The sequence below is a fragment of the Xylocopa sonorina genome, chromosome 13 (genome assembly GCF_050948175.1).
Source record: "Xylocopa sonorina isolate GNS202 chromosome 13, iyXylSono1_principal, whole genome shotgun sequence".
Taxonomy (NCBI): Eukaryota; Metazoa; Arthropoda; class Insecta; order Hymenoptera; family Apidae; genus Xylocopa; species Xylocopa sonorina.
The window spans coordinates 6115183-6137253 of NC_135205.1; the positions used below are offsets into that span (position 1 = coordinate 6115183).

At 49.2% G+C, this 22071-nt stretch overlaps 1 protein-coding gene across 24 annotated transcripts in view; it reads right to left on the minus strand.

Annotated features, from left to right (window-relative positions):
• Nrm (neuromusculin) overlaps positions 1-22071 on the minus strand; it is a 252302-nt gene that overhangs the window by 66431 nt on the left and 163800 nt on the right. For all 24 annotated transcript variants that reach the window (XR_013102624.1, XR_013102617.1, XR_013102619.1 and 21 more), the window contains exons 2-3: positions 14903-15092; positions 7628-7782 (exon numbers count right to left, since the gene is read on the minus strand). Coding sequence is in view for 15 of the 24 variants with exons in the window: in XM_076906501.1 (XP_076762616.1) it covers positions 7628-7782; positions 14903-15092 (345 nt within the window). In the remaining 9 variants the exon portion in view is untranslated. The remainder of the gene's footprint in view (positions 1-7627; positions 7783-14902; positions 15093-22071) is intronic.

Here is a 22071-nt window from a genome sequence, read left to right on the forward strand (position 1 = left end):
CCGAGCGATTCGATACCGATTGCTACAGCAGAGTGGCACGACGATCACACAGCCACCTTAATACTCTGCTCGTGTCTGCTTAAAAGCGAAACAGTTATTCTAACTTTCTAATTCATCGATGTCTCAGTTTGTCGAAATTATCATTGAATTCTGTCAACGATGGACGAGAGCTCGTATCGAGGGGTATTTTGAAAGCGCGGATCGTGGAACTGTGCGCGCGGATGCACACGTGGATGCACTGCAGCCGTACGTGTGCGAGAATAAATCCTCTTAAGGGTGAACGTTGCCCGGCGAGAAAGTTTCGAGAGTTCGAAGCGAAAGTACGGGGTGAAAGAGGAGGCGAAAGTTTTGAAAGCATTAACGAACCAAGTATTACGTATACACAAGGGAGTTCCAGTTGTGTTTCGATCCTTTCCGGTGCTTCTATTTAGCGCGAATGCACATTCTGCCCGTAACTCGATCAGTTATTTATTCCATTCACTTTATTCCGATCCTTCTCTCCGCCTCGATTCCATTAGCAGTCGTTTGTTCTGCGCTCTCGATCACGCTCTCTGTAAATCGTCCGGATTTTTGTTCCAACGTCACGCGTATTGATAGTTAATCGACAGTGTCGCGCCTGTCTAATCGCGCGAATGCCTATTCTCGATGTTCAAAATCGAATCGTGCTCGACCGTGAGCGAGAAGAGTGGACGCATCTCGATCGATCGACAAACGAATAAACTAAACGTTTGAATAAATGCTCGATTGACGAACAACTAAAACGCGATTTCTCTCTCGCTGGTCGTAGCATCAATTATTTACGCGTTCATTATGCTTATCAACCCCCTTCTGCGGGGGTGAAATGGAATTTTCTGCGACGGGGATAATAATTGGTCGAACGTTTCGCGAACAGACGTAAAATAAGCGGCAGCGAAACAATTTACGTTTCATGGTGAAAAGGAAAAAGGGTAAAACGTTATTATTTTATTATATCCTCGAACGTAGGATAAAATGGGGAAGGGTAGCGCGATACTCGAGTTAATCTGTACCGCGGCTCCGCCATCGTTCACGGTGGTTATTTCGTAAAAAGGAGAACGAAAACGCGAGACGCGGTTAGACGGGGGAAGTGCGCCACTTATCAGGGGCCTCCTCGGAGTTTCTCTAATCTAGCAAATCGCCAGGTCCCAGCGCAGCGATTCCGCGATACGAGGTGAAACGAGGTTCGCGGGAACGAAACTGGAAGCTGCCGTTTCTGTACGAATACGAAACAAAGGGCAGACAATGGCCGCATAATGATGCGCTGGAATTCATAAGCCGGAATTAAACGAGGATATTAACGTTTTTAGAATTGGCCGCGACAGTGGTCGAGTCACGTGAATTATTACGATAAAACGTATTAACTTTTGCTCTGTCCCCTCCCCCATCAATTCGTTCCCTCCGTGCTCGCCCTGGTAATTCGGTTAGGCGAGTCGTTTGAGGGAAAAAATGACAATTACGTTTAAGCCCTGTAAAAGTGTTAACTTAATCGACCATCGGGGCGGCAAATACTTTTCGAACCCCGACGATGTTTAAACATTTTACTCTCCCGCGTACCTAATTGCTTTCGCTTAATGAGAGAGGACAATTCAGCATCCCCTATGGACCGGCACCGTTTCAATAAGGATCTATCGCGTAATTTACATTTAGATGAAGCAAAACCTCCATTAGACTTCTCGATCCGCCTTCTTATTACCGGAAATTGAATATCTCATACCTCTGATAATCGAACGAAAGGTCAGGCTGGCCTACATCCAGCTGAAACTGCTCTCGAACCAACCCCCGCGACGCCTCCACTGTTTGATTTACACAAACTCGGAGTAACTCAATTTCATTTACGCGGTTTACACTCTCTGCACACTTGAAACGAATGATTAATCGAATCCCAGGAGGAGTCTCGTTCGGTTTAGACAACGACAAAATTTTTCAAGACGTATCCAGGAAATACGAAAGGAGGAGAAAGAGAGGGCGAAACGAAACGAAACGAGGACTCGCTCGTTCTCTTTACACCGGGTCCAACGGTTTCCACTTTATTAAGCAAATAACCGGAAGCTCCGCGATGAGACGTCACAGAGGCGAAAAGTTTCTCACCCCGCGGACGGAGTTCGATCGCGGCCCCGGTGAAATTTTCATTTTTCACGACGAAAAAACAGAACGAAGGGGTCCCCGATGCGCCGTGCGCTGGCTCGACGACGATATTAAGCTGCGGGGTAAAAACGTTTGCCAACTTTCGCGGAGCTGGCGAAACTAATTCCCGGACAGTTTCGCGTGCCCTGTATCAGACTGCACGCGTCCACTCGACTTTTAGAGCACGGCTCTCTGTACTCCGTTTTTTTTTCTTTTTTTGCGAAAGTTTCTCCTTTCCCGCCGCAGCGATTGCGGTATTTAGAGATTATCAGGGAAATTGGGCCGTCGCGGTGACGATCGATCGGCTATCCGAGTAGAGTCGATTCCAGCTCGTACATTCTCGACGTTACGTCGCCGTGGAAGGCTCTTTCGTATCAGTTTTAATAACCCGTAGGAGCAGCTCGGATCGATGCGTCTCGAGTCCGAATTAGAAGGGGGTGCGAGTCGAACGCGGCCAATTAGAAGCGCCCACGGGCAGATCGAACCCCAATGACCCAGAGCGAGCAGCCAGAGGTCCCATAATTCCCACTGGCTAGAAGATCTAATTGGATCGGCCGCGAGACAAGTGGCCCTTCATACAATTTAAATAGGGCTCGATTGCCGCTTCTGCGCGCTGCTCTAACAGCTCCGCAGCCCGTAAATTGCGCTTTGAAATATGCGCGACGAACACCGTCGACGGACAACCGAGCCTGCCGTTAACGATTCACTCCCCTGGAATTGCCGCGCTTAATTACAGTGCCGCTCGCCCGACTGATATCATCGCTGAGCCTGGAAAAATTTCGTTCCGATCATTGGAAATTACCTCCTCTATGACACGTGACACTCGAAGCCTTTGAATCGAAACAACCAGCCCTACGAGTTACGGTAACTCGCCAGATGCGAAATCCTGATAATTTCGCGTTCCGTAAACGAGCACGGAAAATTGCGTTTCATCCCATCCATCAGAGAGACCAGCGTATTATTGTGTCCAGAGAGTATAATTAACGGAAAAAAGTGGGGCATGATTTATATAATCCTGTATCGCATCGGATATTTATGCGACGACACGTACACGTCGCTGATTCGAAGGTACTCTTCGTTTCTCGTTTCGAGTGATTTTTATCATTTTTTTTTTTTTAATCAATTTCTCGTAATCCTCGACGAAGGGCAGAAGCTTTTAAGAGTTATTATCATTCGTAACTGGTTTTTCTGGCGCTCGTTCTCAAATATCTCTCCAGTCGTGTCCCCGCCTTTATTGACTCGCGCTACTGAAGACGGAACGCGACAGGGGATGAAAGAATCGCGTCGCGTACGCGCGAAATGAGTTTCGAGATCTGAAATTTCATTCTAACTGTCGGAATCGCGCGCTCTCCTCGCCCCCCGCATTTGCATACTGCGAGTTATAGGAAACTTTCGAAGAGGCATTAGGTCGATGTAAAAGTTCCGTCATACGTTCTCGGTCGGTCCGCGCGGCACACTGTGGTCCTCGTAAAATAAAATCGAACCAACTTTCCGCGACGTCTTCCCATCTCCTCCTTCTTCGAACATCTTTGGCGAGCGATAGATAGAAGAAATATTTACCGCTCCAAAGTGTCCGAAAAGTCTTGACATCGTATTCGAAATATTACTTCGTACATTTTTCTCTTACGCGAGTCCCTCGTTTTCTTCTTTCTTAATAAACCGTTCCACTTTTGTTTCCCCTCGCGTTTGTTATTTTTACTTTAACGCGGAACCGGGCGTTAATTAAATTTTCTATCCGGGAGAAAAATCTCTTCCATCTCGCCACCTCCATCGAGTTACGTAACCGCGAGACTCATTTCCTAATTAGCACCTTTGCGTGGACTAATGGCACCCTTGTGCCGTCCCTAGCCGGCTGCTTTCGACGCGTATAAATACACCGGAGATAGGGCCGGCGCGATGTTCGCGCGAAAGGCACGTGTCGTTTTTAAAAAAAGAAACGGGAGCTGCGATCGCCCACGGCCATCTCCAACGACAAGGACGACCAGCGATATCCCAGCGTGTGAAACACGGTGAAACGGAAGAATGGGCTGTTTAATTTCGCCCCTTGACCGCGTCGCTCGCTGGAAAAATGGCGCCTGAATCGAGCTCGCCTACGTGTGCCGTTTCAATTGTTTTTCAACGATGTCCACCGCCCATCTTTTGCATTTCTCTCTACAGCCATTTGTTCTGTGCTTTATTTTCGTACGACTGAAATACTTTGTCGTGTGTTTCGATGGTTACGCATCGATTGCAAATAACAGTCTCTCTCCAGGGGGACGGTTCTCCATCCGCGTATTCTTTATTCCTTATTTCTCGATGGACGTGAAACGATACTGTTACCGTGGGTCATCCATATTTCCAGAGCACTTAACTTTCAATACATGACCGCGCGCAAAACTCGATTTTCCATCGGATACAGATCGTGCCACGCGCTTCAGTCGAGCCTTGTTACTATTAATTTGTGGCGAACGCAGAATGGCCGCGCGGTATCGCGGCTGGCTTACAGCGTCGCTCGTAGCCTGACAATCTTCTGCACCCCCGTACACCGGGTCGACCAATTTCGAAATAGAATGAAAACACGCCGGGTACGCGTGTCAAATGTTCCGCGCAATTTCGTCCCTGAAAGTGGACCGATCGCGGCCGATGTTTCGTAATGGAAAGCGCTTAAAAAAGAAGTCCAATTATCGATCGCTTTATTCAATTTCCTCGATCGCATCGAGCGATCGTGATTGATGGGAAAAAAATCGTCGAGATCTCCGTTGCGAAAAAAAAGTGATTAAATGTCACGCGAAAGTGTCCCTTTTAATTTCTCGACGCTGTTCCGTGCTACAAAAACCGTGTATTTTTCGCATTCATTTTTATGGTCGCGACGCGAATTAAACAATCGGTAGGAAATATTCCCGACGAAACAGAATTTTCCATCCTCGAATGGTAGACGCGGTGGGTGAAAAGTGATTTACATCGCGCACCGGACAAGCGTTGCTGGCGAATAAATAACGCGCGTTTATAATTAATAGAACGTCGCGGAGGGGTGGTCGCACACGCGTAGGGGCTGACGCACGCGCGGCCGTGAAATTTCGATATTTCGCGACGCTTCGAAAGGGGCGGCACGCGGAGATCTTCGCGGGGCGTTAATTGTGTCGTTAGCTGTAATAATTTGTAACAACGGGCGTACGCGAAACGTATCATTAGTGCGGGCGATGATGAGGCGGCTGTGAAAAGCGTTTGTCCTCGCGGCTGGAATAACTGGTTGTCCACGAAAATGAGGCGCGAGCGCACCGCGAATTGGAATATTTCGCGCGGCGGTACACCGAGCCGGTACAAGCGCGCAATTTGCAACTTTTAATAGCGACGCGGCTACGATTGTTTTTATTCGCTCGCATCTATTGTCGCCGACGGACCTTCGAACGCTGAATTCGCGGCTCGTTTTGCCGCGTTCTTTCACCCGCGAGCCGCGCGTCGCGCGGACACCGATGCTGCATGCTCGTCGTTAGGGGGATCGTTTTATAACAGATTTCCCACAAGTCCTCTGCCAACCATTCCGCGGCTGCCTGTATTTTAAACCAGCTACCGTGCGCTGCCACGAATGCATAATGTAGCGATCCGTTTTTTCGTTTCAATTCCGCTGCAGCAGTCGCTTTGATTGCGTTCGATGATTCTTGCAACATCTGAAAGCGATACCAAGAATCATGCATCGTAAGAAAACGCGTACCACTTTGTACAAATCTTTGTACAGTGGTTCGACTTGTCTTGATTCTACAAGACTTCCTCTCCTCAAACTTTTCCCCTTCTTGTTTGCCCGCACTGGCACATAATAGCCACGCGACTCTTTTGACTGCTCGTTTTGCGACCTACTTCGATCTCTTCTTTCGACTGTTTGTCTTGACTTCGTAACAGCGTGTTATCTACGCGTTAAAGATAAGGGTCTCTTATCGCGCTGCTTCTAGGCAGATTCGCTTGACGACGCTTGCTGAACTCTCGATTTTTCAGAAGATCGCGCGTCGCGTTGCTGAAAAGGACGCAGCAGGCTGCAGACGCTTCGGATTCGCGTTCGAAACATTTCCATGCAGACGAAGAAGACCCGCAAGGGCCACGGGAGGAAGTACCTCAACCGCGTGACACCTCTGTCCCCGCGTTATAACTTCCGGCCATTCGCGCGCTCCGCTCCGCGACGCGTCCGCAATTACAGTAAACTCCCGATGAACGAACAGTTCGGGCACGGTTGGGCGAGTTCGAAACACGCCCCGTGCTATTAGCACGGTCTGTTGTTAATCGGCCGTAAGAATATGATCGTAACGGTACCTTGGGCAGTTTCCAACGTTGTTACCCCGCTTAGGATATACCGCAGCCCCCACCGTTCCCAACTGAGAGACCGTTTCGGGCCTCGGAAAGAATATTCTTTAACGAGCTTCTTTAATCTTGGAACCGCAGAGCCAACTTTCGTAATGTTACCGATTCGCGGCGAACTGGGTCGCGGCAGTTCTCCGCGCGGAATTGCGCGATACCACTGGCTATGGTTATTGGACTTGTTTCGGATAGGCTAGGCAACGAGTCCACCTTAGCTTTCGTTGGAGGGTCGTTCGTAGACGCGCGAAATTTCTTCGCTCCCTCATCGCACGAGGGATACGACGGACCCAATTCCTCTGATCGTTCGACGAGTCCAAGGTATTTAACTGGGAGCGTAATGGTTACGATCTGCTAGGGACTCGAAGCACAGACGGTATATTCAGAGAGTGGGACACTCTCTCCTCTCGAAATTCGAGTCTTCCGTTCTCGATAAATAATTCCACCGTTGCAACACTCGATTACCCTCGAAAGCGCTCGACGCGACCGTTCTCAAGCGTAATTCCTGCCGATACCATCGTAATCGTCGAATCTTCGATTTGAAATCGATAAACCGTAGTCTCCATTCGATGCACATATTTTTAATCGCGATTCAGGAGCGTCGACTGGTCGACAGAAGTAATTGGCGTCCCTTTCATCCGCGGAAAGTGAACCGCGTTTTAATGGTACAACATGTTGCCTGCGTCAAGATAACCGGTTCAGTGGTTTAGCCGCTACCAGTTCGGATTAGAACCGCGCGGCTCTCCCGTTTGTCGAATTACTGGGATTAGCCAGATTACACGGATCGTACGAGTACGATACGTCTAATGCGAGTTATTCCACGCATATCTTACCGCCGTTGCGGAATCGTCGACTCTTAATCGATTAATTAAATTATACGCCATCTCAGGCTCGCGTGACGTTGAGAGCGACCCTCTCCTTTGGGGGTGTATCTTCCGTGACGCGAGCATCCCCCACGTTCGAGCTGCCTTTTTCCTTTGACGCGCGTGTTACCACGACCGTACAAACCGCATTACGTGTCGTGTATCAAAAATTTGCGTCTCTGATTGCCAGCCATCGTCTACGATCCCATTCGAAAATCGTGGACATTGTTTCGCGTGGACCACGATTTCTTTTCACGAAATATTTCTGTCTACGAGTAAAATAGAACGAACAGACTTACTGGTAACGTTAAGCGTGATGTGCTGAACGTTGTTGCACTCTCGATTCACAGCCAAGTAGGTAGCCTCGCACTTGTACAGTCCCTCGTCCTCCAGCTTGATGTCGGGTATCTTCAGGTACGCCTTCGACGAGTTCGTGTTGTACTCTATATCCGACCTAAGAACAGAGATAGACAGACCACTGTTTAAACCCCGTATTTAGCGGTCGTACCGTCGAACGACAAAATATATATCCGCGCGAGCCGGCCCGTTGGGCTAGAAATCGAATCCAGCCGATTATTGGCTGAAATCAGATTGAATAACGAGAACAACAACAACGGCAACATTCTTATCCGTAAACAGATTATGCAGATTAAACCGTCGTTCGTATGACACATTTGCAATCCTATTAGCGCGGGCTAATGAATGGAACAATGAAACGGATCAACCTGCTCGTTATGTTGCCGAATCGATACCGCTTCACTTACGCCGGTAAGGAAACAATAGGATTAGGGCGGCGCAATACCGTACAATCGCGTATTTAGTTGATACTATCGCGGGCTCCGTCTATTATCGCTGATAGAAATTCTACGTCCCTCGATTGTTCGTCGAAAGTCGCTCGTTCGACGATACGGGCCCAACAAACGACGCGTGGTTGCTCGCGAAAAAGGGGTAGCTCGAGACAGACGCGAGGAGTCGATTATCAAGGAGGAACGAACCGGTTCGATCAACTCTCACAGCGCTCTCGAGAGTACCGCGCGAATAATTCACGGAGCCATTGAGAGAGAGAGCAGCGACACAGTGCATTACTACTCCCTCTTGGAGCAACTAAAACTATCGAACAAGCGTGTCCGTTTGGTGAATGGCTGCGGGGGTGGCATTGTCGGCGCTCACGAGTCCTCGCCGCGGTGCGCCGGTTCCGTTCGTTAGCGAGGGATGCTTAGGAGTTGCGGAGGGCGTCGCGCGTCCCGCCCCGCGACGACGCCACTCGAACAGCGACGATAATTGTTATTAACCAGTGCGTTTGTTCATTAATGCGATGCACTTCTGTTGATTGCCGGTTGGGGTGATACACGCAGCAGCTGTACAAATATGCTCGACTGCATGTAAAACGGCCCCCGCCCCCGCTACGCCACCACCCCCCCTGTAATCCATTTAACGGCGTAGCCACGCGCGCGTCAAACTTGTCCGCCGTTTCGCGTCCGATTGTCGTGTGTCTCGGTCTTCGTCGAATTGAATGGCTCTTTGATTGCTTCCGCCAAGACGCTCCTTTGAAAGTCGCTACCACTCGCGTTTCGCTGCGAGCGGAGATCGCGATCTTTTAGGTTCGCTCGAGACGCGTACGACGTATAAGCGGCTGTTAAATGGCAACGATCGGGCCAACGAACGCTCGCTCGAATAAATTTTAAATACCACTCACTGAACGTCACCGTATCACGTTTTAAATCCAAGCGCGCCGCTTCCATTAGAGATCTAACTTCCATTAGAGATCCTCCGACTGGGTGCAATCCTCTTTGCCCCGTTCTAGTCGCTTAATCAGCGGGTACCGTTTCGATTTCGTGCGTGCGATCGTTTCTACGTCGATCGCGTTTGCCGTGCCGGCTGATCCTCTTTCGAAAGAACGTGTTACGCCGCGGGGCGAATTAAGCGCGCGAGATCACTGGAACGGAGGATACCTCGACGAGAGAGCGAACGGATCCGCGTTCCTTCCGCCAAGTACGAGCGCCAGGATTATCCGCTCGTTCGTGCGAGTTACGCGGACGATTGCAACGCGTTTCAGCCGTCGCATTTGCACGGAATATCGAAGGAGGATTGTCGCGCGAGAAGTGGCTGATGCGAGGGGGTGAATTTTGTTTTCAGCACCGCTCGAGGTAACATTACGCGCGCAAGAGTCTCGCGTATCGCGTAAGCGTCTAGTTTGGCGATTTCTATAATAGGAAGGGTAGATACGAGAGCAATATAATTGCTAATTATGGGGATCGGTTAAGATCAGCCCATTAGCGGGGTTGGGGCGTGCCAGGGTAGCGCGAGCATTAATCATGCATTCCATTTGTCAGACGAGCTGTCCTAGAGATCGACGTACGAATCGGCCACGAGCGTCCCGTCAAATCCTTTGACCTCTCGACGGCCAACACCAACCCTGGTCGCAATACGTTTCTAACGTGTCCGATGAACCGCGTCGATACGAAATTCGCGTTCGAAATACACGCAAGCGCGCGCGTACCCGCTCGTCGCGTTTAACCGTGGCTCGACCCTATGAAATCCGGTTTAATAAATTCACGCGGTTATCGACCGATCCAATTTTGCGAAGGTGAACCGCGAGACGCGTTAATGTTCGCGGATCATCGAGTTTATTGAACGAACGGATCGCCTTTCTTACTGGAGTTGTCGATTTTTACGCTTTAAGGGTAGTTTACGAGTAATCAGTGACACGAGACTATCTCTTTTAGCCTCGTTTCTTTTTTTTTTAGATTTTTGTTTTCCAGTGTAGCGATTTCTGTGCGAATGCAATCGCGTCGCGATGATCGTCGCGTGGATATCGCGTTGCCAGCGAGTCCATCGCCGCGAGGCGAGCATTTTTCTGAACTGCGCAAGACACCAGGAACGTCGAGGACGTTAATTACCCGGTTCCCGAGAAACTAGGCCGGAAATAGGTAGAGCGGGGTCAGCTATTACGGTGAAAGAACACGACGAAGAAACGTTCGGAATTAGCGGGCGACGAATTAGTCCGGGAGGAAGGGCGTGGAATTGCTCGTAGCTCAGAAGAAGCAGATATACTAATTGAAGGGTCGGGATGAAGAACGATCGAAGTTCTGGCTTCTGCTGCCCTTTACAAAAGAAAAGCGAGGAACAGGAGTCCACGAGCGCTGTTTTTTCTCGCGTCCTTCGAAGTTAGTTTCGCGACTTCGTTTCTCGTTGGTGGATCGAGGAGGGAAAAATGAACGGAATCGAGTCTGTCGCCTCGCGCGATGTAATTCATAATTCGTTGCGTACCGTTCGCGAAATAAAGCGGTGAATGACGCGCAACGAAAATCGGGACGCAGCGAGACGCAAATTTACATTGATTAACGTTCATTTGAACAAACGAAGATCCACCGATGCAGTTGGTTTATTCTTGGCGGTGTTCAAATTTAAACTAAATTAGCTGAAACACGCAAATACTCGATAATGCGATCGTATGTGCACAGGTCGCCTTTGTCCCCTTTTTGTAGTTGGATGATTTGCGCGAGGGGGTGCGCAGAGGAAAAAATGACGCTCGGTTTACTCTCTGTTCCGGCTGTAAATTATTCGTTCTTCATTACGGCGTGTATTACGCGGAGCGTTCTGTGTGTACGATCCATTTACGTCAAATATCGTGCGATTGCAAACGCGTGCGATCAAAGCTGGCCAGATTATCATCTGTTAACGCGGCAACGATGGCGCAAGATAATATTCGTAGGTGCGATGCTCGTGAGTTACCAACGAGTAAACACGTGAATGGCAAAAGCACACTGCGCGTGTACGCCGGAAACGTTAACGATCCTGGGTTCAAATCGACCTAATTCGCGGCATTAACGCGTTCCTGGAATACGTGACCGACATTCTTCCTTCTTTCCCGTTCGTTTCAGTAATCCACCTCCATTTATATCTCTATCAGCAGTTAGTCGGATCGACAGCGAAACGAGAAACGCAGAACTGCCAGACAGTTTCGACTCGAGTCAGCTACACGATCGAATAAATTCACCGACTCCGAATATCCACGAAATCGTCTACTTCGCTCGTGCGAGAGGAACCATACGGATTCACTTTTCCGCTGGGCCAGCTCCGCCGTACGATTTCCCGTGGATTTACGTAACGAATACGTCCTTACACCTTAAAACTGCAGCTCAGTTTCGAACGACACAGTAAAGCCCGTCAAAGTGGGCAGGCTGCCATTCGGGGTCAGCTTTCGCTCGTTATCAAAGTTGCAATCGCGAAAATCCGCTCGAAAGAGGGGCAACTTCTCTTCTTTTATCGCGAGTGCCATCGTACAGCCGCCGGGGGTGCCTCGCGGCGGCAACGAACGCAGGCGAGGGGGATGAAATGAAAATCCACCTTAAATACTCGGCAACGCGTAATCCGAATTCGTAATTTAATGAACTCGAAGTGGTTATTAGGCGGAACGGAATAATGCCACGGAGCGGCAGGAATTACGTCCAGAATGAAACGGCTCTTTAATCTTTCCACGCCTGGCCGTTTACGCTGCAAACCCTCCTGGCCAACGATCGTTGCTGCCGACTCTTAATTTCGTCGTCTCGCGATTGGAATTCTTTGTATAATTGATCGACGACGACGGCGACGAGGCATCTACTTGGAGAGAAGTTGCAGACAATCGACACCTTTCCACGGGGTAGGATTCGACGTTCTCGAAGTAATAAACGTCCGCGTCGGACCAATCGTTCATATCCACACGGTCTCGATCCTTTTTCTACCTCTGGATTCTTTCTCGAGTAAGATTCATGTCGGAATTCATAAGAAATAGTGCTACGCTAGGCAAATACGTCTCGGGAGATAGTGGAGGGTAGCTTTCGGGCAATTTTCTTCCTTTGCTCTGTACCCTATCGCGTCTTTCGACGTGGGATAGGCCAGCGGTCGATAAAGAGGGCAGAAATAAGGAAAACAGACGGCGGAACGGCACGGAGGACGGAAATAAAATGGCGAGGGGACAGTAAATAAGTAATAATGGGATAAGAGGAGCATTGGTCGAGTGCATTCAGCGGGAAATGGTACAGGATGGCAATTAACGCGACGAGGACAGCCGACGCTGAATGAAACTTCGATTCGAATGTCGGAAACGCGGGCGATGAAAAGAAAATGGCGAGTGCAGGATCGTTAACAAAGTACCTGGAGCGCGTTTGTCAAACGCTCCTGCGAGTCGCAATGAAAGGCGCATCCCGCGGTATAATACCGCGACATAAATCTTGCGAGATGAAAGTTACTCGTGTCGCTTGGCGACACACCGGAAAGGCATCAAAGACTCGAAGGAGTCAATTTCCCGTTTGACGCCGGCTGTAGAGCTCCAGCCTTTCTTTCCGCCGCTTAGAAATATTCCGCGCCCGAGTGTATCGTCGAAAGTATCTCTGCAGCGAGAAATTGTATTTCGAAAAATGCCCGTGCATCCTCCGTCCAATAACAACCGCAATAACGTGTCCTGTTAGCGATGTCCCCCCGTGCTCCATTGCTGCGCTACTTTCGCGTCTCAGCAGCGATGTAATTGTATTTTGCGTCTCTATGCTCGTGATCTACGATTGCGCGAAGGGAGGAGGCAAATAGACGTCGAGAAATGCGAAGCGTGCGTGGAGAAAAAGTAGAATAGGGAGCGACACTTCTCGACCCATGGAACCAACAGCGGTCCAAGAGCACCGAAAGTACTCTCGAACGCCAAGCTCCAAGTCGAACCAATCATACTCCACTTAAACCGCTGTTACGATCAACCGTTCTTATAAAATCGTTCGCGTTCCGCGACAGAAACTGTTCCCGTGAAGGATAAAAAAGAAGCAGGGACGGCGGGTGGAGACAGAAGGCAACCGATTAAATCGGATGGCGGTAAATGAGAAAAGTTCGGGAAGAGCTCGTCCGGATGCGGCGATAAAAGTTCCGAAATGTAAATGAACATAAAGCTTTCCGCTTTTCTTTGCTCTTCCCTCTCCCTATCCGTTCGTATCTCCTCCTCCTCTCTCTCTCTCTCTCTACGCCTCTTTCTCGTCTTCCTTCGAGCCTCCCCAAGCCATCACGAACCCGTTCTCGCTTCTCGTCCTCTTCCATCCACACCCTTCCCTTCCTCTCCTTCTTACCCTCGCCCCCTTTTCCTCTTATCTCTTCGCCTCGCTTTCATCCCCTCGTCATCCCATTCTTTTTTTTTTTTTCTCCGTTTCACGCAATTCCGTCCGGGCGCCAATGCCACGCGATAAGTGTTCATCCGATGGGCGAGCTGACGTTTTCAATTACACCGATAGCCCGCCCTCCCGCAGCCCCATTATCGGGCTAGCCGAAGAGAATTTTTATCGCGTCCCAACGATTCAGCGACAATCGACGAGGGACCGCGAAAAATCGTCGATGGCCAACGAGAGACCGGCTCGATAGGATAATAAAGTTCTCGCTAAACTTCCATCGAGGCTTCTTCGACTTCCTGCGCGGAAACTGGGTCGCTCCCGCGTGTAACGATCAGGTGTTGCACTTTCGAAAACGCCGCCAAACAGTATCCTTCGACGACGATCGATCTCGTTGGTGTCGTTCGTTGCTAATTGTCGCGCGCTAATGTTACACTGGCTTCGAATGACGCTGTGGCGTGATCATTGGGTGGCGCGATTGTCGAACTTTGTATCTTCTTCCGATTTAGACGATTGCATTCGACAGAATTTCTTCCGAAACGAGAAAAAGAAATGAAACGTAACCGGAGATCGGCTGGTTGGCCTACATTCCTCGTCTAATCTTGGATTCTGTTCAGCTGTTCCGTATCCTTGAAATTAGCCTTTGCTACCCGGGCGTCGCGCTGCTGGCGATAATAATTCTGCCGTTTTAATCTCTTCGATGTAGTATTCATTTTTCTCGCGGTTCCGCCAGCCATCTTACACAGAGCCGACCGAACGAGGCTGATCCTTTGTAGTCCGCGGTTCGCGTTTAAGTGAATTAAAAAGTGGATTCCTTCCCGCGCCCTCCGGTTCGAATTGACACGAGCAAGCCCCAAGAAAGTGGAACAATATTTTTATACATCCACCGACTGTCTACGCGAATAAGAAACGCGGTTCTCGAGTTTTGTTTAAGAGACTCCGAGTCTTGCCTCCCGCCTGGAACTTCGTTCATTTCCAAGCTAATTTTCGAATAAAAGTACTCGGCTCGATAAAGTACACGAGGTAACGCGGTTCTCATTTAAAAGAGATGAACTTCGCGAAATTAACTCGGCGAGGACGCTGGATATTCGATTACATTTCAATTCGATAAAAACATGATATCCACGCGCACTCGACGCTACTCTCTCTCGTCAATAGCTCGCGTAATTTCTCGTTCCGCGAGGCTCTCGTCTGGGCAACGGAAATCACTGAAAGAACAGAAAGAAAAACGAAAGAAATGACAGACGGTTAATTGAAAAATCCGACAGTTCCGCTTCGACACGTGCGGTTATATTGCACGGTTAGCTGGTGACAGAAACGCGGAGGCACTAAGAGCAACGTAACGACTCTCCGGGCGTTAGGTCGCTGGCGGGTCGTCCGTTAATACGACCGCGTCTGTACGTGGCCGACGGTGAGCGGAACAATAAAGGTGAGATACGCGCGGTTTACCTGGCGGCGATGTCGTTGTTGCCGCGCGTTATCCCGGTGTCCTCGCTGAAAATGAAGATGCGCGTTGTCCCGCGATACCATTTGATGCTGTGGAGGCCCTCGCACTGGGGCGATTTCAGCACACACGGCAGCTGCACCTCCGTCCCGAGTTCGGCGAGTTTTTCGCTCTTCAGCCACGGTTCGCCGCTCCCTGAAACAACGCAGACATACACACGGTGAATCGCGTGCCGTTCGCTACCTCCGATTGTTCGTTTTGTTTGTTCGTTTACACTGTTCGCCCCCGCGCTGTTTGCCAAAGGGATGAACTTCCGGCTCGTTGTTATTCCGCGTCGCGCGCGACCAGGCTCGTCGAGTGCCGTCGATAGTCATCGAATACGCGCGCGGTTGCAGCGCTAATTTTCATATTTCAATTTTTACCCGTGCCCAGCGATATCGCGACGGGTCGCGAGGGTGGAAACCTCGATCCTCCCTCTGCGACGCGAACGCGGAACGCGTAATATCCAGCCACGCACGCGAACGTTTCAATATTTCTCTGCTATCGTCGCTGAAGCTATAAATACGGGCCAGTCCCTCGCGGAGAGATACGGGAATGAAAAATTACTACGAGAAATGGTAACGCACCGCGCGGAATGTGAAACAATTTTTTCGTGACGACCCGTCGCGGTAATTCCGTGAACGGTGAACGCGAGCCTGCGTCTCGTTTCGATACGAAGCGCTTTGAACGGTATACGATCTGATCGTAAACGAACCGTTCCCTTGGAATATCTCGCGCGCGGGGCTGTTCCACGTCTGGAATATTAAATCACGGTTAAAAACAGGGCTTGAAAGGCGGGCCACCCTCGTGATCTCCACGCGCGCCCTCTGATATCGCGTCGCGAAGGGGGTAGTAAATTTCCCAGTCACAACTTATGATAAACAAGAGCATAATTCTTGGTTAATTCACGCGAAAACTCGGCTCCACTGAAGTGAAGAGCCAGAGTGGGGGGTGGTAGCGAAGTTGCGAAACTAGAAGCTCCTTGGAAATTGACGATATAAGATGATTTATTAGCGGTTTCTGTGACTCGCGCCCACAATTTCATACCCCGTTCCGTGAACTCCCGTTAATTCCGTCTAACGAGACGGTTGGAAAAGCGTGCGCGCGCGACTTTTAATTGATGGATCGAACGAATTTCAACTGGTATATCAAACGCGATACTCGCTTAAAAATGAAGAAGCCGTCGACTTCTCGCTTCGTTGCGCCGTTGAACGCTCGAACCGCGGAGAAATCGGAGCTGTTCCCGAAGGATGCGCGCCGCAACCAGGAACGTTACGCAACGCTAATGTTCGTTCCTCCGCCGTGGGGGTAGCGAAACGTTTAAATAAAGGCGAGGGAGAGGTGGAAAAAAGAAAAACTACGAATGCAAGCGAGAGAGGTGGCCGTGTTCGAGAATGGGCAAACGAGTTAAGGGACCTGGCACCGTTTCCGGAAGGTTAAGAACCGTTAAACAGTCGGCGGTACATGCCGGTGTCGCCTGGAGACGAAGAAGAGGATCTGTAATACGAGAGCCCTCGACGTACTCCATTATTCACCACTTGAACGTAATATTTGCGGTGTGATATGGTTTCAGGAGCCAATCCTACGCGAGGATAAGCAGACGTTGCTTCCACCACTTGCCATCTGCGACCCTTCGCCCGAACTCCAGCAGATTTTCGTTCCCATAGTATTGGATAACGCCTCCCCTTTTAACGTCCCCGTGTCTTTCGTTCCGCGCGCCCTCCAGTCTTCCCTGAACATAAGTAACCCGCTCCAGCCGTATCCACCTCGATCGTAGGGACATAATAAGATGGCGCGATTCCCACTGATGAAGTGAAAAGGGATGTCGGAGTCAGACAAGGGAGAATAGCGGGTGGGGCTGTCGAAGAAAGTTCGACACGTGAGGTAGCCGGGTGTACTACACGGCACCATCCACGGTGCTCCCTCTGGGCTGACGTTAGGGGTGCTAATGCGAAGAATGGCGAAAACGATTACACTGGAATTGATGGTTAAACAATACGCGTGTGCTGGAATACTCTATTCAATTTGTGCAGTGTCAACTTGAGAGTTCGTACGATAATGCCTTCTTAGACTGTTCGCGTTGGTCTCGAGGGTACCTCCAACTCCGCAGCCTACTCGAATGTTTAAGCAGGGTTCTAGGAAGAGGGTGGGTGCAGTCATTTTTGGTTTACCTTCTCGTTTTCTAATGGCAATCTCCTCGTTCTGTCTCGTTCGAAAATGGAAGAATTGATTTAGGGGAAAGAAGAGTTAATTGGAGAATAGTATAGGGGATGGTATTCATACTTAACGATTGGCAAGATGGAAATTATCGATGCCTCTCGAGCGAAAGATAGGCGCTCGTCTCGCGTAGTTATGAAATAATCGGATAGAAGCGGGGGAACGATGAAAGGAGTCGAAAGGAGGACCTGGGCCGTGAAAGAAAAGTTCAATTAGACAGAAATGTCTGGTATTAGAAATGAAAAAGCACCGGCGATGGAGCGGGGGCGGCTCTTTGAAGGATTGCAAACATCAACCGTGAGAAACGCGCAACTGAAACGAGATTACAGGAGACATTTTATGCGAAATTGAAGATGCTCGATATTAAAGCCGAGAAGGCTCTCAAAGGGGAGCCCGGGAAATATGTTGCATTAGAAACTGGAGGAATGGAAAAGAATGCTGTCGTTAGAGTTTCATGAAGTATTCGAAAGAAATTTCTCGCGAAATTCAATGGAAATATAATATCCTAAAACTATGCTTCAACAAAATCCTACGATTAATTACAACATCGACGAGCGTTTCAATTCGAAGTTGCGTGGAATGTTTTTTTCAGTCGATGTACACATCGTACGAAAATCATCCCCTTGGCACGGTGTATTTCCCGTTGCTGCATAGTTTATCACGAAAATATTATCGGCTTTCGATACTCGGCTGAGTTACGAGCCACGAAACCCGCTGTCTGATGATTGCCTCCTACGAGTCACCGTTGCGATTCAATAGCGAACAGGATTTTTACGAGCGTCACCTTTAACGAGGCCCTGCGTCGCGGAGATTGTTGGGAGGATCGCTGGAACGTTTGGACGATTGAACGAGGAGATCGAAAGCGTTGAAATTCAACGCGAACAGTCGCGATTGTGCAGAAAAAGTTATTAAAGGGCTGCATAACTTTTCAGGCACGATACTAATGATACACGTACACTCCATATTTTTTACGCTCGCATTACTCTTACCATTTTCGATCGCAAGGTCCACTCCGCTCGTTTCCTTCCGAGCAACCTGTCATTCGAAGTTTCCAACCGCATCAAAATCAGAGTCGCCGCGAAATTCTCGCTCTGCAGTTGATTTCGCGACGGGTCTCTAACTTTTCGAGAGCCGCTCGACCTCCGCTGTTGATACGTGATAAATTTTCGTTAATTCCACCGGTCCGATACAGAGTGTCGCGCATAAAATTTACAGCGGCGTGTTTCACGACCCGGCGGAGTGTTACTTGCCGACACCGTCGCAGACTTCAAATAATTACCCAAGTTCGCCCGATTTGACAACTTTGTTCTTCCAAACTTTCGCGTTACACCGTGAAAGGGTTAACGTGTAATACCCGGCGTTCAGTTCAAGTTTGAACGCGCGATAACTTTTCATTTAATTCGTTTCTTCGAACGTATAAAGCGCGCTTGAAAATCTGCTCGTGTCTCCCGTTTATTCCCCTTTCTTCCGCGAATTACGAGGCAGATCGTCCGTTCAGCCCGGCGAGACGATACGAGTCGCTACGCGGTCCCGTTCGAATTTGGTATTCGATTTTGGTATTCACCTTTTGTATTGTCAAATAATTTCACAACGCTTCGCGTTATCCCTTCAATTTCAATATGGAAACTCATCGAAACGGATTAATAAAGTAAGTATTACGCGTAGCACGCGATATTAATTTAACTAACGTTTCATTAAATAAACAATTAAGTGCGGGAACGGTAATGATTACGTTCGCGTTCCCAGAATGAATGATCGCCGCGTTATCTAGAAAATTGTTCCCTCTCGATTCTATAGGAAATAACAAAATTTCTACCTCTGTAATTGTTCCTCTTTATTAATTCCACTCGCTGGCAACAGCCTCGCGGATTACACCGTCTCGTGTGTGTGCGTTTCGCGTGCGCGCGCCAAGTATTCGATTAACTTAAACAAAAACTAACGGAAGCAGCCGCACAAAGTTGCGGCAACATTTGCATTGCGCACACAACGGGAGCAAAGTAATTTATTTTCGTTCGTCGCGGTACAAAAGCAAAAATTACCACTGCGGGTGAGGTCTCCTTTGACACGAGATTCCCTTTCGAATAACAAGCTCTTTAATCAGTAGCCCAGTGACGGCTGCTCGCGAAGCGTGCAACAGCGACGGGAACGAAACGGATAAAGGACAATTAAATAATGCCTTATCGATGGTCCTTTAAAAAGAGGGTGCGCGACACCAGCGTACTACGTCAGCTCCCTCAGGCTATCTCAACCATTTCTCCGAGGGAACCTTCGATTCGAATCTCCATTTCGAATACAGAACCCCCTGATCGCGGTGTTTAACCGTAATTTGAATCAACGCTCGATAGAAACGAAGTGCGCGACGGTAGAAACTGGAGTAGCTGATACTCCCTGAAACTGTCTGCGTGGCCGCGAGGGTAGTTTCTCTTGTTCGAGGGTGGAACGGTGTATCCGCGTCTCGACAATCGGGATCGAGCAGCGATCGCGCACGCTTGAGGAGTTAATTAACGAACTTGGAGGCCAGTTATATCGGTTGAACCGACACGCCGCCGCGTCGCGATAAATATTTATCGCTACTCGAAACTGTACGGGTGTATAATGATTCTCTGAGGGTTTGCGCGAGCGCCGGATACAGACTGCACGGAATACGGTGGATCCGATTTGCCACGGGCGACGGCGCAGTTCCTTCGAATTTCTAATTGCAGTTTCCCGATACGTATCGTCCCGTCGCAACATCTGCGCGCCCCTCTGCTCGTCGTCTCGCGCTGCATTTTCGCCAGTTTTAATGATTAAACGCTCGCGAAGAGGGAGAAGGAGAGAGAGAGACACGCGCGATTCTAGTTCCAGCAGGATCGATGGTTCTGAGGATGTTAAATGGGATCCGCGCGAATTGCCACGGAAACGTGGCAAGCGCGATACGAAGAGTCTACTGTAGCAACGCGTTGCCAATAATTCCAATGCTGGCGATGGAATTTTGGTCGCGGAGGCAGACGCGGTCGATGACAATTCAGGCTCGCGATAACGCGCGTGGCGCTCGTAAAAATCTCGTTCTAATCTTGGAAGTGAATCCTGCTACTTTGGCTGCTGGAGATCGACTGATATTTTCTAATACCGAATCAGAGTTCCCCAGAGTTTCGCGATTTCCGATACTTGTATCCCCTGGATCGAAATCCAGCGAGAAGATTACTCTGTATACGCGTCTATTTCGAAAGCCACCCCCTCGAAATCCGCGAGCGCCAATTTCGAGCTGCTCCTCGTTATTTTCCCCCCCGCGGCGACAAAGTATCTCGTCCAACCTTTTTCGTATAAATAATAATGCGCGATGCGCTTCTTTCTCCCCCTGTTTTGTTTGAAATTTCGCCTGGGCGGAGCTAGATTTAATGAAAGAAAAATAACAGCCGCTAGTTGAATAAAACAACTTCCGCAACAAGGAGCATTTCTGCGGGCACTGTAGAATTCGCTTTTGTAAATCTGGGTCAAAGGGCAGCATACTGGTTCCATTGAACGCTACAGCGCACCGGAATTGCTGTTGGATTTCAGGCACTTGTAGATTCAGGGGCAATGGCGCAGACGGCTTGCTCGCCTTTCCGCTGGAATGTCGCTAATAAGATCGAGGTGTACAGCCAGGACGCTTGTTTCTTTCGCTCTTTCAGTTACCCAAATTATTAGTCACGCTTGCGTATATTTTATTAATAAAGGGACGGAGAAACGACTCGATTGTTACGGATAAATTGCGAACGCAAAACTGAAAAGGTAACGACCGTTAGTTGATGTAAAAATTTATTTCTTCATGTCCACAGCCAGATTTTTTTTCTATTGACGTGTCAGCCATCGGAGACGACAGCTCGCGCAGCGATACTTTCGATGGATATTTCATTTGTCGCCGCGAAATTAAAAGAACATAGACCGGTCAGGAGCAAATCGAACAAACCGTAATATTATTCGACAATTTCCTTGGGATCTGCCGTCCATCCCGACTCCCCCAGCGATTTCCATATTTTCGTAGATTCTCGCGGAGATCAAGCGCGCGAGAAAATCGTGCCGGAGGATCACGCTCGAAATCCGCACGATTTCATATAAGGGTTTCCCTCTGATTCGAAATGCAAAACCGTCGCGCGCGTCTCTCTCTCCACCGCGTTTGTCCGCGCTCTCGTTCGAGTGTGTGTACCCACGTCCGCGAGAACGTTCGTATTTGCGATACAGTAATAACTAAAAATATACCAGCGAGCGTGCAGAAATTTGCTGCGCAAATATTTGCGAAAATACCAGTGGCTCTAAAAAATATTTATCGATGGAAACTCGATTGGACGCGCGGGGAGAGATATCCGCGCGGATATAATTATTAATCGTGTTTTCGAAAAAAGCCAGCAAAGAGAGGGAGAGAGAGAGAGAGAGAAAATGTCTCGACGTTAAACACGATCGGTGTCGAAGCGGCGATGAATGAACGAGAGAAAATAAAAACCGCGCGGACTCGGTCGAGCTGATAATTGATAATTGGCCGCGCCATTGAAGCAAATTGACTCAGCGACTCGAACAGCGAACTATTCGTCGGTTAATCGATTAATCCAGCGGTACTAATTATGGCGGAGAACGCGCGAGACGCGAACCGTGCCGAGCGTTCAACGAATTCGACACAGCTGGCCGGCTCTCCCGAATGTATTCCGATCGGATGCGTCGCTTTCGTTTTGTAAATCGCATATGCGATGCCACTCGCAAGAACAAGCCGCGGGTTTCGATAGCTCTTTTTACCCACGAGCGGACTTGCAAATCCTTTGGCGATTTTCGTCCTTTTTTCGCGTCGCTTCTACGAGAGGAGGCATCGCCGCGAGGATACTCGATCGAGTCGCTTTTTGCTCGATTTGGTCAATATTCACCATCCACGGGTTTACCAGCAATTTTTAATGATCCTCATCGTTTATAT